The sequence below is a fragment of the Nelumbo lutea genome, chromosome 8 (genome assembly GCF_056320005.1).
Source record: "Nelumbo lutea isolate HS-2025 chromosome 8, American lotus-T2T, whole genome shotgun sequence".
Classification (NCBI taxonomy): Eukaryota; Viridiplantae; Streptophyta; class Magnoliopsida; order Proteales; family Nelumbonaceae; genus Nelumbo; species Nelumbo lutea.
Window position 1 is genome coordinate 39,499,140 of NC_142691.1, and position 18,244 is coordinate 39,517,383.

The 18,244-nt window shown below is 40.4% G+C and overlaps 1 protein-coding gene across 1 annotated transcript; it reads right to left on the reverse strand.

Moving 5' to 3' along the window:
* Nucleotides 1-1,118: 1,118 nt before the first annotated feature.
* Nucleotides 1,119-5,400, reverse strand: LOC148843875 (uncharacterized). The gene is made up of 3 exons (XM_088957042.1): nt 4,569-5,400; nt 2,560-2,798; nt 1,119-2,150 (listed from the first exon to the last, which is right to left on the reverse strand). The coding sequence occupies exons 2-3, from the start codon at nt 2,794-2,796 to the stop codon at nt 1,422-1,424; spliced, it is 966 nt and encodes a 321-aa protein (XP_088813168.1). The 5' UTR covers nt 2,797-2,798; nt 4,569-5,400; the 3' UTR covers nt 1,119-1,421.
* Between the last annotated feature and the right edge of the window lie 12,844 nt (nt 5,401-18,244).

Sequence of the window (18,244 nt, forward strand, 5' to 3'; positions counted from 1 at the left end):
GGATTCAGCCCCACCTCTAGAAGAGGCTAGGCCAACTGAACACACCACAATAACATGAATCAAATATGTGTGTTCAGTTGGCCTAGCCTCTTCTAGAGGTGGGGCTGAATCCTTATGGACTTGTGTAATACATTTGTGGGTCTCACATCATATAATGTTCAGGCCTACATGGCCTTGTAATGCATAGGAAAGTGAGCCATTAAAGAAAATGGGCCTAAGTTCCATTACATGGTCTCACATCATATAATGTCACATGACTTGGGGCAATTTTGGGTCATGAATATGGGTATGGAGCACCTATTCATATAATAAAATTAGAGTTTAGTCATAAGGATGGGAAAACCATGCTATCCTAGGGGCAATTAGGGGTCATGCAACTTGGGCCGACTAGGGGAGTACTCTATATAAGGGAAGAAAGAGATGGGCAAACCATTCTATCATAAGCTCTCTCTACCACTCTCTCACCTCCCTTGCTGCCATAAAACCCTGGATTGTTCCAGCCCTTGTAGGGATGTTTTTCCTTCAATTACTAACTATGTTTTAGGAAAATAGCATCAATCGTAAGAAGGCTCACATTGTTGCATCAATCCCAAGAAGATTAGAGGTTCGAAGTGCAAAAAACTACATTGTTAAATCAGCTTCACTTTATTGTTGTGCCATCTTCAGCGGAGACCAGTTTGGGTCTAACATTGGGCATGAACTACCACTTTGGGATTTGCATTTGTGGACTCCATATCAGGGATGATCGGAAATTAATTTGGGTTTCAAATCTGATTCAGATCAGTGCAAGATCGACCTTGAAATTTCAGATTTCAAAATCACCAGAAAACCAGTTCTTGGGATGGGTTAGAAAATTTTTAAAATAGGGCCAACTACTAGATCTGGTTCGGTCATGTCTAATCTCAACTCTAACACTTCCAGCAGTTGCAAACCCTAGATCTTTACATCCCAAGTTCTTGTCTCAATTTCTCCTATATGTAACTCATGTATGAATTTAACGTAGGGTGTTCTGTGATGAACCCATAGAAATTTTGCTTGTGAGAGAAGAAAGAAATCTATTATTCAATCTCACATGGTTTCAAAGAAAAGAAACTTGATCCAGATTAGAATTCACACAGTTAGTAGTGAAAGTAATTTCAGTAGCTTTTCATAAATGCACTCAGATGGATTTCTCTTGAGTCTTGAATATTAGTTATAAACATCTGGGAGATTTATAGGATCAGGGTAAGAAATGTAAGAAATGTTATATACAAAAATCAGGGTAACATTGACTGAGTAATTGGTTAATGGTCTCTGAATTGATTCAGATACTTCAATAAATCTATCAATGGTAGCTTTTATCACATGCCAATGCATACCCATTCTGTATGATGGTTCATATAGCGTTGGAAGAACATCACCAGCATACACAGAGTCAACGTTCATGCCCTATTAAAACTTAGAGCTTGGAAAAACCATTGTGGCTGCTGCAAGCTCTCTCGATCAAATGTTGCAGTAGAAGCACGAGTGATGGTGTTGGTGTCACAAAATTCCTCCTGTTGATCTGATCTGAACATCATGGAAAAGGCCAGCTGCCTGGTTTCATCACGTTCTGGACAACCCAATAATTCAAGAGAAGAATGCTCGTGATGCTTTTGAGGCTTCCTCGTTCTACTGCCACATCCAGTAGTCAGTGTCAGCTCCAGGTTGCTTTCTGTATCTGCATAGATCTGTGGATCATGAGAGCCATCAATGATCATCTTATCTTTTGAGGGCCTTTGGAGGATAGGTCCAGAGTGGTCTTCAATTACACTGGTTTCAGCTGAGATATCCTCTTTAGCAGGTCTTTCAAGATCAAAGCCTCTAGGAATTCTGAAAGCATCCCCAGAGCTACTGCATCGATCTTGAGAGCCTGGATTAGCTATCGTGCCATAAAAACTAGAGTTTGTTGGGGTAGGGGGTTGGTTCCAGATACCAAAGAGGTAGTTAGGCTGGGAGCCAGTCCCAGGACTCCAAAACCCAGTTGAATTATCTGAGACACTGAAGTCAGGTCCAATCCGCCGAATTACTTGATTGGTTGAATTGGCTTGTTGGTTGAGCTTCTGCTCCTTATTTCGAAGCTCAGACATGAGCATCTTCTGAACATTATACAGCCGATGGAGTTCTCTTACCTGCATCATTCAATTATCTTAGTATTTAGATTCATGACACTAGAAACTTAAAATGAAAGAAAGGAAAGCAAAATTCCCCATCAGCAGGAACAAAACGAAGCTACTGCAATATAAAACAGTACACTGGATGCAAATGTGAGGATCTACTGGTCCTAAATGCGGTCCTACCTATTAGAATGGGTGTATTAATTGAACCTATCAGGTGGTTGTAAAGTGTTAATTAACCATTTTACTCTGCAAAAAGTATTCGAAAAGAAAAAAACAATGAAAAGGTATGGAACAGAGGATCAAAATAACACTGCAGTCTATGCTTACATCCAGTTTAACTTGTAGAAGTTCATTAATGATACAGATAAACTAGATTTTCCCTAAATCAGAAGAATAGATGAAGTCAAGAGTGTCAGTGTACCTGCTCCTTAAAGGTCTCTTCATGTCTCAGCATTGTTTCCTTCATAGATTCTCTATTGTATAGTTCGATCATTTTATACATGGAGTCTTGAAACCTGTCAAGACCAATTTGTATATTCTCCTTGAGCAAGCTCCTCTTGTAAAACTCTGGAGAACCTGCCGTGTTCAATGCATTATAGTTGCGGTTGGTTTGTAATCTAGAGAGGAGATTAACAGCATACTGGAGTTCCATTCCCATGCCTGAAACAGTAGTAGAAGGATTTATTATTACAGTGCAAGTTATAGAAGAATCTGCAACAAAACAAGTTTATCAACTAAAATAATGTTTGCACAGTTGAAAATGTATACTCAATAAATTATTATCGATTGAGAACTACCAGGGTGAAAATTAGTGACCTGGTCAGAAGTCAGAAATTAGGCAGGTCTGAGAAAAATTTTCCACGTTTTTAATGGTTTAAGATGTTCAGATTAGACTTCCTTTTTGTCTTTTGTTTTCTGGTTTTGTTTTTTATTGATTATCCATGCTGGATTCACGCACAAGTGGAGGTGCAGAAATTATGGCCTAGACTCAAAAATCAAGAATCTAGTGCTATATCTCTGCACCTGATGACAACAAAAAATTGGACCATGTCACATTCTACAATTCATACCAATTACACCAACTAAATGTCAAAATTACAAACACCCTTACGAAGCTAGAGCCAAGCCAATAAAACTTAAGTATTTATTAAAACCCAATAAACAGTATCTGCCCGTCCAAGGTGAAACAAAATGCCCAAGAGTACGTTTATTTCCTAAGTTTTATTTATTTGTGACTACAATGCCATACGCTATGTCACTGTATGTTTAGATACTTGTCTGTTGTACCCCTTTGCGTTTATGATATTTAGACAGATCCATCTGATTCAAGAGATTTTTCTTATATTCTTCTTTTTGAGGGGATTGTACTATTTCAGAGAAACTAATGGGAGGTTTTGCACCAATTACCTTTACAATGTCTATAGCTTCTAGTGACAAATGAGAACGGCATTTCAGAGTAACTGAAGTAAATGGAATAAACCCAGGACTAAGAGATTTTAAAAGTGCCCTAATAGAAATTAAGAACTATAGGATGAATTTATGAGCCATTGAGAATAGTAGTACAAGTCTCAAGATGAGAAAGGCATAAGGCTATTGTCGTAATAATTGTTGATGGTCTATAGGAAAAAGGAGATTGGTTCTATCAGAAAAGTTGAGTCTAAGTGAATGTGAATGAAACATCATATTTGTAGAAACTCACGAGAGACTTATGTTCCCGTGTTGATTGGTGGTGAGGTGGGGGTATAAAACTATAAAGCCACAAGAATAACAATGCCATCACTAGACACAGTGTCACAAAAGATAAAATAGATCTGGCATAGACCAAATAGAGTTTCCTCAACCATGAGTTCTCCATAATGAGACAAAATACTACAACACCAAGAAATCATTGCAGACAGTTCAATGCAACTGAGAACACACATACAGAGAGAGAGAGAGAGAGAGATTGAAGAAATTAAACAAACTACAGCTATCCAACCATCCATGAATAATCACAAGGGACATGAGAAAATTCCTTCAGTAGGATACCTTGAAGGAGAGATCGGCTACTTTTAATATGTTTCAAGAGGTGGAAAAAGTAAAAAAAAACTAAACTACAGATAGGTCATCCATCTCAAGCATAAAGCGTAATCTGCTGAATCTCTTTCATCACAAGAATTGGAGAACCTAACTACTTTGTTTTTCCAATGTGAATGATCTCTTTCATCCACTAGAGAGAATTTACCACCTTCTGTGGGTGAATTAGAAAAGATAATTTCTGGAGTTTTCGGAATCATTGACTTGAGAAATTTAATTTTCTAAAACACAAAAGAAAACCATCCCTAAATAATCTAAACATGACATAACAAGCAACATCATGAATATCAATTAAGGATTCAAGAACAACTACAGCTGCAACTAAGAACAATTGAAAGATGAAGATCTCTTAACCTGCAAGTTACAACAGCAGGATCCTGTGGTTGTTTTGGGTTGGTCATGGAGAACCTTACTCCCTCTCCCTGCTCTTCTCATCCATCTGGAAACCCGTGAACATAATAAAACTTAATTATAATACCACCAGACATTCCCTGATAAGCATCCGTGGTCCATTCCTCCTAAAGTCCCTACGCCAGGGGAGTTAACTACAGAGCAATCCAAGCTGGGAAAGCCGATTTATTGGGAGAAAGCTCAGGTACCCGGAAAATCTCCTGTCTAGCCAAGAGAACTAGACTAACTTTTTTAAGAGAAACAACAAAGGAACTTCATTAGAGGAACTAGACTAATTCACGCTTGACAGGCTGTGAAGGAGATGGGCAAAAAGGGTGGAGAAGCTTATGGCAAAATAAATGGGTGTCTGTTTTGGTATATAATGATACTCAGAAGGAGGATCAAAAAGGGGGTCCCCAAGAGAACCAAAAATAAAAAATAAAAACAAATCTCACTGTACGTAAGCTCATTTAAGCTTGTGAACAAGATATTCCAGACGGTTCTTCCATGACATCAAGATACAATATGTTCGAAGCTGGAGCTTCTTCATCAATACGCAAGATCAAAACCTTTCTTTCTCTTTACTCTTCTTTCTTATTTCTGGAAATTCAAAGATACCCAGTAGATTGTTCTTTCTGTACTTGACAATCCATATCCACTTCCGTATTAAATAACTAAACCAGCATACACTTGAAATTTGAAATTTTCTTTAGATATCCACCTCAGGTGTGGTTTCTTATTTGTAAGTGGCAACACTGATATTCCTTGAAAAAGGTGAATTCCTCTGATAACCCACGCCTGATTGATTGGATTGAGAAAAGCTTCAAACCTTCTTGGTGGGCCCCCCTATTGGATAATTTAAAAGTACGCACTACATTTCTTTTCCTGTTCTTGAAAACCCACCTCCAGTTTGTAGTAAAAAACTGTCCAGAAAATTACTGCCAGATGCCAAAGGTGTCTCTTTATGGTAAACTAGAGCTCCAAAAGGCAGTCTTTCTTATCTCTATGTAAAGTGATCTCAAAATTTTTTGAAACCTTAGTACTTGCTCAAAACCAACTTACTTTCAAGTTTCAGCGATCAGACTGTTTACCAAGATCCTGCCCATTGAAAGTGAAACTTGGTTGTCTTTTTCTTCAAGAAGACAAGAAAACCAACATAATTATCTCTTGCAACTCAAAAACTAATTCGGAAAATAGGATTTATATGTGCAAATCCAAACCAGTACAGTAAACAATTGTGGTAAAAATCTTCAACAGGCAAGAGAGGGATGGGTACCTCCAATATATCGCTTTCCTCTAAAAGATGCTGGACTAAAACATACCTGTCTCAAAACAAAGTAATTAAAAATCTAAAGCTCCACCACCCACTCCTCATCTGGTGAAGTTTAGACCACTCACACAAACCCCTCATGTCTTACAGCCTTATTTTCATTAGATTTCTTTAGGCTCAGTTTGAAAGGAGTACAAATACCTTGTATTTATATTATTTTGTATGTATTTGCAGAGTACATATTTGTATTTATACTCTTTCCAAACCGAGCCTTAGTAAATATTTGTTTATTATGTGGACATGGCTTTGTTTTGTCTTATACCTTCTTCTGTCTGTTCAAGATCTTTTAACATTTCTTTGGGTAACATGGGTTCTTTACCATTATTATTGTAATTCAGAATAAAATAAAAGAGAAAACAATCTTGTCTTTTTTAATTCCACTAATATTTTAATAAAAAGTTGTATTATTTAAAGAGGAAGAGGATATTGATCTTTCCTTTTCTCTTGGAGGAAATCCTCTCATCTCCCAAGTGATTTTGCTACCTAGACAGGTGTTTTATAAGTCTTTCCTAAGAATCTAGTCCTTTCCGTTCCCTCATTTTCCTTTGGTTTGCGCTATGCAAAATAAGCCATCTGCACATGTCCTTGATTGATTGATCCTTAATTTAGTATCACTAAGGCCATGTTTTGGAATACTTAAAAATAAGTGCTTATTTGGGTTGGGGCCACACCAAATTGTAACTTATTTTAAGTACTTATACTGAAAGGGATGTGATGTAGCGCGATCCGGGCACTCCTAGCTGACTGCTGACTGGCTCCTTATTGGCAACGAATGGCACCTGAGAAGATGAAAAGAAATATTCCTGAGGATTTACCCAGTGGAAATACTTCGATGCTTAAGTTAGTACTGTGTATATGAAGTAAAGGGAAAAACAAAGGCTAAGAGTGGAGGTCACGCTTTTTTTTCTATACTCGAGAGATTGGAGGTCTCAAGAAGAAGTTTCTCATTTGCCTTGAGGGCTTTTATAGGGGCGCTTTTTGTGAGATCGGGCATAACCGCCACTGGGCCCCCTAGTGACAGGTATGCCTCCACCTACTGAGAGACGTGGGCGCAAACTGACGAAAGGACAGGGACCGCGCTGTCAGTAAGGGATATGATGCAGCCTAATTGGTACGGCCTGTCAGATAGAAGCTTCCTGTGGAATGCTCGTGCGGCTCGGTCGTGAGCTACTTTGCAGCGAGCTTGGAATACTTCAGGAATACCCTTAGTGGAATTAGTCCTCGAGATGACTTGTCTGCTTGGAAGCTCGGGCGAGCTGGTTTTCTTAGCTTGCGGGTTGAGGTTGCCTCGGAATATCCCTTTGGGGTTAGCTCGAGGAACCCGGAGCTTGGGTCATGGCGAGCTCCTCCTTTTGCGCGATATGATGTGGTGAGCTGCTTTATGAGCCCGCTACTTAGTTGTACTAGGCTGCAATGCTGAGTTGTAGCTTACGTCGGGTTAGTGTCCACGTGTCACTGTTTCATAGATCGGGTCAAATCATCCTTCATCAGGATGGTAGAATCCATCGTATGGACGCCAAAACAGATGTGTAATGGGTGGGTGAATTTCAAAAATTTTCTACCTACCTTTCAACTAAGAATCACATTCCCTTGTTTTAGAATCAAGATTCAAGGATCCTACTTGAACTTGAATCAAACCAGATCTGAACCAAAAGAAAAGGGAGTAAATTATACCTGATCTAGAGAAATAATATCTCCCAAAGTTGGTGTTCACACCCAAAGAAGGCACCAAGATCTACTCCTACTGATGATGACATAGCAATTGTGGAACAGAACCAGCAGGCTGCGTCCTACACACTGAATGCTTCACAAGAATCCTTTGGATGACAATGAGCACCAAACCGAATCAATTGTTCAACAAAGACTGATATCAAGAACTTTTCTTGATCTTTCTCTGACAGAGAAAAACAAACTGTGTTCTGTATCCCTAGGGTTCTGAGATCCTATCTCACAAAACTCCAGGATGTGTGTTTTGTATCCCTAGGGTTCGAATTCTTGTAATTCCAATAGGGTTTCTTCCAATTGCTTAATGATTAAGAAAAAGATCTCCTGATCATATCAGGAGTTGCCCTTATCCAAACCTGTATTTGGATTAGAACACTTCTTAATCTTATCTGCAGATTAGATAAGTTTTTTTGGGCTCATCCTAATCTCAGATCTGCCCCTTAATAGTGATTGATCAAATCAACCCAGTTCGAAATGAGCTTTAGGCCCATTAAGGTTAAGTGCTTAAATGTCTTCCAAACTGCTACCTAGTTGGGCTTCTTTGTATGGCGTGGGACCCAAGCATTGATCTACACACCAGCTACATGGGCTCGGCCTAGCCTCTGTTACAAGGCCTGTCCGAATTCATTGGAGAGCCTAATGAACCCCTTGAGCCCATCACATGGACCCTATGGGCCAAACACTTACACTAAGTGGTTCCTAGGCCAAGCCATCTTATAAAAACCCAGGGATGAAGGGATGAGAGATCCATCCTATGGACGCCCAAAGATTGCGGAATAAGGAGGCGAATTTCAAAAATTTTTCTCTCCCTTCAACTAGGGAATCACATTCCCTATTTAGAAAATCATATTTTCAAGGATCATTCTTGAACCTTAAACTGAACCAGATCTGAACCAAAAGGGATAGGAGAGAATTATACATGATACGGAGAAGTAATATCTCCCAACAAAGGTGTTCACACCCAAGGAAGGATCCAAAGACTGCTCCCACTGAAGATGGCGCAGTGCAGGATGGAGCAGAATCAGCAGTGTTCTTCCCCAAGAACTCTGTCCTTCGCAAGAATCAGTAGAATGGTACGTGAGCACAGCTTCCTTCTCAATCGTTTCTCAAAGAACTGATGTCAAGATCCAATCTTGACTTCTCTCACAACTGGAGATCGAAGAGGCAAACAGGGCGACAAGAACAGGGAGGCAGCAAGAGAGTATTCCCAGGGTGCAGAATTCTCTCTTCTTGATTTCAGCACTAAAGAGGATCTGATGTATCTCTTCTAAAGGCTGCCGCCCCCTTCCTTCTTTTTTGTTAACTTAAAAGATCAGCTCCTAATCCCATTAGGATGTGCTTATCCAAATCATATTTGGATCAGCCTTCTCTTCTAGTGATAAGGATAAACCCTTATCTTATCTGTAGAGTAGATCAACTTTCTCCAAATCCCATTAGGAGGTTTCTAGATCTGAATCACATTCAGATCTGGACTCTCTGAGTGGATAGGATTAAGACCCTATCCTATCCGCAAATCTATTTCAGAATTCGCCCCTTTCATTAACTAAATAAATAGCCTAGTTCAAAACGGGCTTTAGGCCCATTAAGCTTATGTGCTCACTTAACCTTCCTAATTGCTGCCCAGTTGGGCTTCCTTGTATGGCGTGGGACCCAAGCATTGATCTACACATCAACCACATGGGTTCGGCCTAGCCTTTGTTACAAGGCCTGGTCGAATACACTGTTAAAGACAGTGCACCCCCTGAAACCCATTGAATGGGCTCTATGGGCCCAACACTTACCCTAAGTGGTCCCTGGGCCAAGCCACCTTGTAACACCCAGGGATTGTGGGCAGATGCAAGATTAACCCATCAGGTATTATCCTCAAATGTCTTACACTTAACCTCTCAGCCCTTAATGATCATACACTGCCTGACAAGATAGGACCTCTCCCTCGGCTGCAAGGAACAGTGTTGCACTCTCAACTTATATGGATCCCGGGAATTAAAACCTTTTTGCAAACATTTTAGAAACCATAATATATATACTTTTATATCTCATATAAAATATACTTTGCAAAACTAATCTCAATGGTTGAAATCGGCTGCCGGCAGTCTTGGTTTCCAACAGTGAGAGTGCATCCCCGATCATTACCTTTGTCCGACAAAGGGGCTGATCCTGTCACTATGATCACCCACTCAGATGAATTCTCGGATTATCCCAACATACCTAGGTTTTGACCCCCGCTAAGGGTCTCACTGATTGGTACATCAAAGATAGCCCGACCCGACACCTAGTGCAGTATCATAATCGAGTCTTGGGGTCGGGTGTAACTTTCCAGTTTTGCCCATCAATCTCCAAGGTCCAGGGCAATATTGAAAATCTGGTCCAGTTCAAAGATTCAATTAATCCCACACTGTATGTGCCTAGGGGCTCACCCCGGTAGTTGAGACAAACCACCCCATCCGACTTGGTGGCACCACAGTGTCAGCCTTGTTAGGATAGGTCTCCCCAGACCGACCCACTGGCTGTGAACATTCTAAACTAACACGAGTCTCAATAAGTGTCCAGTTTAAGGGTATTACACAGAAACATACCAAGGGAACATGAATCAAACAAGCACTTTTATTCATTTACAATAAACTCATAAAGTACATCAATTTTTTATTGAAGCTAAGGGCATACAAAACTGTCTAACAGCTCCCACTTGCACTTAGGTCCAATCAGGTACTAGCCGGAGTCCCATGCTTTCCACGTGTTTCTCAAACACTTTCTGTGATAGTGGCTTTGTCAATGGGTCTGCTACATTTTCCGCTGACTCTACCCTCTGAATCAGGACGTCCCCTCTACCAACAATCTCCCGCAGTACGTGGTACTTCCTCTCGATGTGCTTCGACTTCGAGTGGGCTCATGGCTCCTTAGCCTGAGCAATGGCTCCATTGTTGTCACACAACAATGGGATGGGTGATGTGTCGGACGGAACTACTCCAAACTCATGAATGAACTTCTTCATCCATACGGCTTCTTTGGCAGCCTCACTTGCGGCAATGTACTCGGCCTCGGTCGTGGAGTCTGCAGAGGACCCCTGTTTGCTGTTTTTCCAGTAAACAACACATGATCCTATCATGAAAACATATCCAGATGTAGACTTTCTATCATCTGGGTCTGACTGGAAATTGGCATCTGTATACCCTTGGATCTGTAGTGAGCTACCGTCGAATACTAGACAAAACTCTTTTGTCCTTCGAAGGTACTTAAGTATGTTTTTCACAGCAGTCCAATGCTCCTGCCCCGGGTTGGCCTGAAATTTGCTTACTACACTCACTGCCTGAGCTATGTCAGGACGAGTGCACAGCATGGCATACATGATGCTCCCTGCGGCAGAGGCATAGGGAACATCTTTCATGCCATCAATCTCCTCAGAAGTCTTGGGAGACATCTTCTTGGAGAGAGTGACTCCGTGCCTGAAAGGAACATTTTCTTTCTTGGAGTTTTCCATGCTGTAACTTTTGACTATTTTGTCAATGTAGGCAGATTGGGATAATCCTATTATCCGCTTCGATCTATCTCTATAGAGTCGAAGACCCAGTATATAGGAGGCTTCTCCAAGATCTTTCATGGAGAATTGTTGTGATAGCCATACTTTCACCATAGTTAACATACCTACATCATTCCCAATGAGTAGAATGTCATCTACATATAGAACCAAGAAGGTAACCTTATCTCCACTGTACTTCCTGTAAACACAGGGTTCATCCGGATTCTGTTCGAAGTAAAACGATTTGACGACAGAGTCAAAATGGATGTTCCAACTTCTAGAAGCTTACTTAAGTCCATAAATGGATCTACTAAGTTTACATACCATGTTTTCCTGACCTGCAGCAATGAAGCCTTGCGGCTGCTGCATATAGATATCTTCAGTAAGATCTCCATTCAGGAATGCAGTTTTGACATCCATTTGCCAAATCTCATAATCATGGTATGCTGCTACATCTAGCAGGATCCTAATGGATTTAAGCATGGCCACAGGTGAAAAGGTTTCCTCATAATCGATGCCCTCTTTCTGAGTGTACCCTTTCGCCACCAGATGAGCCTTGAAGGTCTCAACCTTACCATCGGGGCCCTTCTTCCTCTTGTAAATCCATTTGCAACCGATTGCTTTTACCCCGGAGGGCGAATCTACTAGAGTCCAGACTCCATTGGTCTCCATTGAGTCCATCTCTGCTCTCATGGCCTCCACCCACTTCTGGGAATCTATGTCCAACATAACTTCCGTGTAAGTCACGGGATCCTCCTCACTAGTCAAGGTTTCCACCAGGTAACTATCCTGGTCAAAACCATAACGGACCGGTGGCCTGGATACCTGAGTGGATCTTCTAAGTTGGTCATTACCTGGAACTTGTGGGACATCTCCCACTGCTCCTGAGCTCTCCTGATCAAGAACAACTTCCTGACGATGGGTGTCCAGGATATAGTCGGTTTCCTAGAATTGCGCATTACGACTGCAGAACACTTTCTGCTCACTTGGATCATAGAATAGGTAACCTACAGAGCCTTTTGGGTAGCCTACAAATAGGCAACGGCTGGTCTTGGATTCCAACTTGTCTGCACTCGTTCTTTTAACGTGTGCTGGACAACCCCAAATCTTCAAGTGTCTGACACTTGGTTTCTTTCCGGTCCAAAGTTCATATGGAGTATTCGGAACTGATTTGGTTGGAACCCAATTCAACACATAAATCGCAGTCTCTAATGTGTAACCCCAAAAGGATGTGGGTAACTCTGAGTGTATGAGAAGTGACCGGACCATATCCATTAAGGTCCTATTCCTCCTCTCCAAAACACCGTTAAGTGTGGTGTAGCAGGAGGAGCTAATTGTGATACTATCCCATTGTCCTTTAAGTAGTCCCTAAATTCGTCAGAGAGATACTCGCCACCTCGATCTGATCGAAGGGCCTTAATTTCTCTCCCTAACTGTTTCTCGACCTCTTGTCTAAACTCTTTGAACTTTTCAAAGGATTCAGACTTGTGTCTCATTAGGTCAAGTGTGCCTGTACATCTTTCAGGCTTACCGTTAAATGGCCGTTTCGTCATCTTGCCTTGTAGGCAAGGCTCACAAGTGGGAAGATCTTCTACAGTTAGAAAATCCAAAGGACCATCTTTTACCAACCTTGTGATTCGGTCAACACCGATATGGCCAAGTCGATAATGCCACAAACACGTGGGATTAACTGTATCACGAGCTCTCTTCTTAGGGATTTCAGCCGACGTAGTTTCGGTTATGTTAGTTTCTAGAGAAGGATGTAGAACATAGAGACCCTTCTCCAGTTCCCCGTATGCGATGAATCTGTTGTTTCTTTTAATAGTAATCGTATTACTAAAGAAGACAGAATAACCATCTGCACACAGTTTTGAGACAGAAATCAAATTTCTCCTTAAATTTTGCACATAAAGACAGTCTTTCAATACAATTGTTTATTCTCTAAAAATTAACTCCACGGTTCCTATGGTCGCGGCTGCAACAGTTGCAGTAGTCCCCAAGTAGAGTGTGGCTTCTCCTCCACTTAGCCTTCTGTTTGCCTTGAATCCCTGCAGTGAGTTACAAGCATGAGTTGAAGCCCCAGAGTCAATACACCAGGACGCAGAAGCTACCAACAAATTGGTTTCTATAACACAAGTTTTGAAGTTACGTTTCTTGGATTCCAGGTAGGCAGGACAGTTCCTTTTCTAGTGGCCGGTCTTCTTGCAGAAGTGATAGGCATCCGATGCTTTGTCTTTCTTCTGCTTCTTGCTCTTAGTGGCTTTCTTCTGAGGCTTCTTTGCCTTCCTCTTTCTCTTGCCTATCTTGCCAAATTCAACAAGCATGGTTATAGGCTCATCCTTTCTAATCAGTTTTTCAGCTCTTTGCAACATATTGCTAAGCTCTTGTAAGCTGACATTCAACTTGTTCATGTTATAGTTCATGATGAACAGATTAAAGGAAGGAGGCAAAGAGTTAAGGATAGCATCTATCTGGGTTGCAAGATCCAACCCGGATCCAAGAGCCTCCAGTTCGTTGATGTATCCCATCATTCGAAGACAATGGTCGTGAACTTGTTGACCCTTGGACATTTGTGCGGTCATGAACTGTTTCAAGACCTTTTGTCGAGTAGAACGATTCTGCTCTTCATACATTGTCCTGAGACTGTCCAATATGTCTTTGGCAAGTTCGATCTGATCGAACTGCCTCTGTATCGGGTTGTCCAGAGAGGCAATGATGTAACACCGGCCAAGGGAGTTTTTCTCCTCCCATTCTTGATAGTCTCTCCTTCGGGCCTCAGAGGCCCTATCACCCGGATGCTCTTTGCCACTTTGTCCAGCTTTTCAGAAGCAAGGACCATTATAAGGTTCCTGTACCAGTCAGCATAGTTTGGGTCCTTCAACTTGTTGTCATCAAGCAGTTTTGCAAAAGATTCGTTTGCCATTTTCTGATAAAAGAGTAAACATCAGTACACAACCTAATTTGATTCATGTTCATTTCAAACATCCCAGGAATTAAAATCATTTGCAAACATTTTGAAACTATACTTAAATATATATAATATATAAAATATATAAAAATTTTGCAAAACAAAATTCCAACGATTGAAATCAGCTGCTGGCAGTTTGGTTTCCATCAGAGGGAGTGCATCCCCGATCATTACCTTTGTCCGACAAAGGGGTTGAACCCGTCACTATGATCACCCACTCAGATGAATTCTTAGAATGTCCCAACATACCCAGGTTTTGACCCCCGCTAAGGATCTCACTCATTGGCATATCAAAGATAGCCCAATCCAACACCTAGTGCAGTACCATAATTGGGTTTAGGGGTCAGGTGTAAATTTACAGTTTTGCCCATCAATCTCTAAGGTCCAGGGCAATACTGGAAATCTGGTCTGGTTCAAGGGTTCAAGTAATCCTACACTGCATGTGCCTTGAGTCTCACCCTGGCAGCTGAAACAACCCACCCCAACAGTTGGCAGCACACCAGTGTCAGCCTTGGCAGGATAAATCTCCCCAGACTTATCCAATGGCTGTGAACATTTAAAACCAACACAAGTCTCATTAAGTGTCCAGTTTTAGGGTCTTACACAGAAGTATACCACACAATATGAATCAAACATGTACTTCATTTATTTAAATTAAATATCAAAAGTACATCAAAACTGATTAAAGCTAAGGGCATACAGAAACTGTCCAACATATACAATAAGCACTTATTCAGTTTTTCACTTTCAAAATTATCCCTAATTGAATTTCAAAATACCACTTATAAAACTATCTTTAGTTGAATTTTATAAAAGTACTCTCGTAAAGTGTTTTCTTACTTTTAGAAAAGTACTTCCATAAAAGTGCTTTCATAATAGTACTTTAGTAAAAATACTTTTTAAAATTATTTCTATAAAAGTGCTTCCATAAAAATACTTTTGCAAAAGTGCTTTTGTCAAAGTGACTTCATAAAAGTACTATCCTAAAAGTGCTTTAGTAAAACATGAAAGAAAATGAAGCACAAAATAGTGACAAATGCTTATTTAAGTGCCTATTGGAGAAAAAGGCTACCAAACGTCCAATATGAAATAAGTGCTTACTTTTTAAAATAAGCACATGAAAAAGTTGGGTGACAAATGCAAACAAGTGCTTATTCAAATAAGAACTTGTTTTTAATCACTTATCTTTAACAAAAGCACTCCCAAACATGGCATAAAACTTGATTGATCACCCCTTTAGTCTAAAACCCCTACTATAACTCATTAAAGCTCAACTCGGGTGGTTTCTAAATGGTAAGAAAAAGAAAATAAATTCATTTGGGTCAACTCAGTAATCTTCCTTTTGGAAAAACCCACTCGATCGATGATCTATTCATGAGGACCAGTCCTAGTTATTACCATGCCAACATCCCTACACATCCTGTAGCCTAACACCAAAATCTAGATTAATCTATTCCATATGGACCAGATTCAAATGCCAATTTTGATTGAATTTAGAGTCCATTTGGTTCACACTTGGAATTAGAATCAGAATGGTCTATTCCTATATCTAATTGGTTCAGATAGGAATACAAATGAAAACTAGAATCAACATGAATTGGATTTTATTCCCAAGGGAGGGTGATGGAATGGCCACTTCATCGAATGAGGGAATCAGAATGGGAATGGGATTCCTATTTCACCCAACCAAACAATTGGAATCGGAATAGCCCCTTCAAATTCCAATTCCAGACCCCTATTCCCATGAACCAAATAGGGCCTCAAGTCTACCAAATTCCCCAAATTTAGAGTTCAAAAGAACAAAAGAAAAGGGATTAATCAGCACTAGAAAGGGCAATTCCAAATAGAAAACATGCTTGTTAGGTCTTGGCTCCCGATGTTAGAGTAGACAGTTCGGTACGTAGCTATAAAATAGACACATCTTAAATGATATAGCCTAGTTATTTAGCTAAACTAATGTGTGGCACATGGATGCCTTGACAACCTTGTCTTTACATCGGTCTCGAAGGGCAATCATGGGATTTTCCCCAGGCTTAATGTTGACCCCGCTTACCACTATGACTAAGGTCAAGTTCTTGGGCTCTACTTTTAAAAGATTCGGTAGTCTTTGCAAGCCATTAAAAAGCCCCATTAAGACTACATTCAATAGGGCCTTGCTTAACTAGGATGGGAAACAAGTTTCTCTCTTATACACTATTTTTCTCTTGTTTTATTTCTTTCCTCAACACCTCAAGACCTCGGCTTTCTGACTACCTCAACTAATTTAATTGTCCATGTCTCAACCACTAGTACTATGCCTCAAGGCCTCTACCATCTTTTCGTGCCTATAGATGCGACCTCAGCCAATCTCAAACTCTAATAGCTCCTGATTTACTCTCGTGGCCAAATCTGATAACATCAATTGATGCCATTTGTGGGAGCAACAGATAGTTAAATTAGCATGGCCAACAAACAAAACACTTAAGTTGACAACTCCAAGTTAGAAATCTGCTCTCCTTTGAGATGAAACTAATGAGCAATTGAAGTTACTAATGAGCAATTAAGATGAAACAAGACACTCATGGCCACCTTCTCCTCAAGCTCATCTCACCCAAGAGCAATTGAAGTTACTAATGAGCAGGTTGCCCTCCTAACCAACAAGGTAAACGATCTAAGGTAACCAATGGGAGGTCAACACCCTAACGGCCAACTCATTGATGTCAATGAACATCTCGGTTTAAGCTCCGTCATCCAACCATCTCTCAGCTAGCATTTCAAAAGTTGAACCAAGAATGATTTTAGCTCCAAGGATGAAAGCAATAGCCACTTGCAAGCTGTGTTACACCAACATTGGTTGTTGCACTAGCCACTAGTCATACACCACGGGTCCCCAATGGAAGTTAGGTGGTAATAGATTCCCTACAAGCAACTACCAATGTAGCCTAGCACACTAACCCATCCTAGTCCAAGTAGATGATCTTTGTGATTATTTGAACAACCATCAAGCTTAGAGGGAAGACCTTACTATGTTCGGGTATTATCAAAACAACCCTTAATCAACTAGAGAGACACCCATGGAAAACACCTCAATGAGCAAATATAGGAGGTTCAACATGATAGCCACTCATCTAGCCACCAATTCACACCGAAATCAAAAATGTATAGAAGAAAAAGATGGACATCTCCTCTAGCCATATCACCTTGGTGGAGACCACCTTTCTGAAGAGGTAACCTCATAGCCACTCCCTCCAAATTTCAATAGTTCCAACCTGGAGACTTATGATGGCATGACCGACTTGAAGGACCACATAGAGATCTTCCGAGCTATCATAGATTTTTTTATGCCTTTATATGTTTAGCCTTCTAGGAAACACTAATGAAAGTAGCTTGGTGCTAGTTCTCCAAATGACCCCTTACTCGATTAGCTTATGGGATGAATTTGCTAACCACTTCCTCTTCCACTTTGTTAATAGTTGACATTGTAAAGACCTTGGCAAGCCTGATGTCAAACAAACAAAACCCGGACAAGTCACTCTGGGACTACATTCAATGTTTAAATGTTAAGGCCCTCATAGTCAAAGATCTAGATAAAGCCATGGTGATAGTGTTAGTCACCAACAGTTTGAACTATTTGACCCCTTATCTAGGACCAAGAAATATATAAATGATAAAGAAGTCTAGGCCAACAAGAAACCTATGGAAAAGGATTGAGCAGATAGGAAGCAAGACAAAGATGAGTTGAGGCCTAGGTAGCTTATAGTCTAAGAAGGATAGATCATCCAAGTAGGAACCACTTTCATACGAGACCTACACTCCATTGAATGCCTTTCGAAACCATATTCACATGCTCATTAGGAAGAAAAGGCTATGTTCTGTGATTTGTAAAAAATCAAGAAAAACTTAAAGAAGGGAAACCAAGACAATACTACAAGTGCCACATAGGGGTATGTTAGATAGTGTATGCCCTTAGCTTCAATAAGATTGATGTACATGATGACATTTATTGTAAATGAATAAAAGTACATAATTGATTCATGTGTTTTGGTTTGTTTCTGTGTAATACCCTTAAATTGGACACCTATGAGACTCGTGCTAGTTTAGAATCTTCACAGCCATTGGAT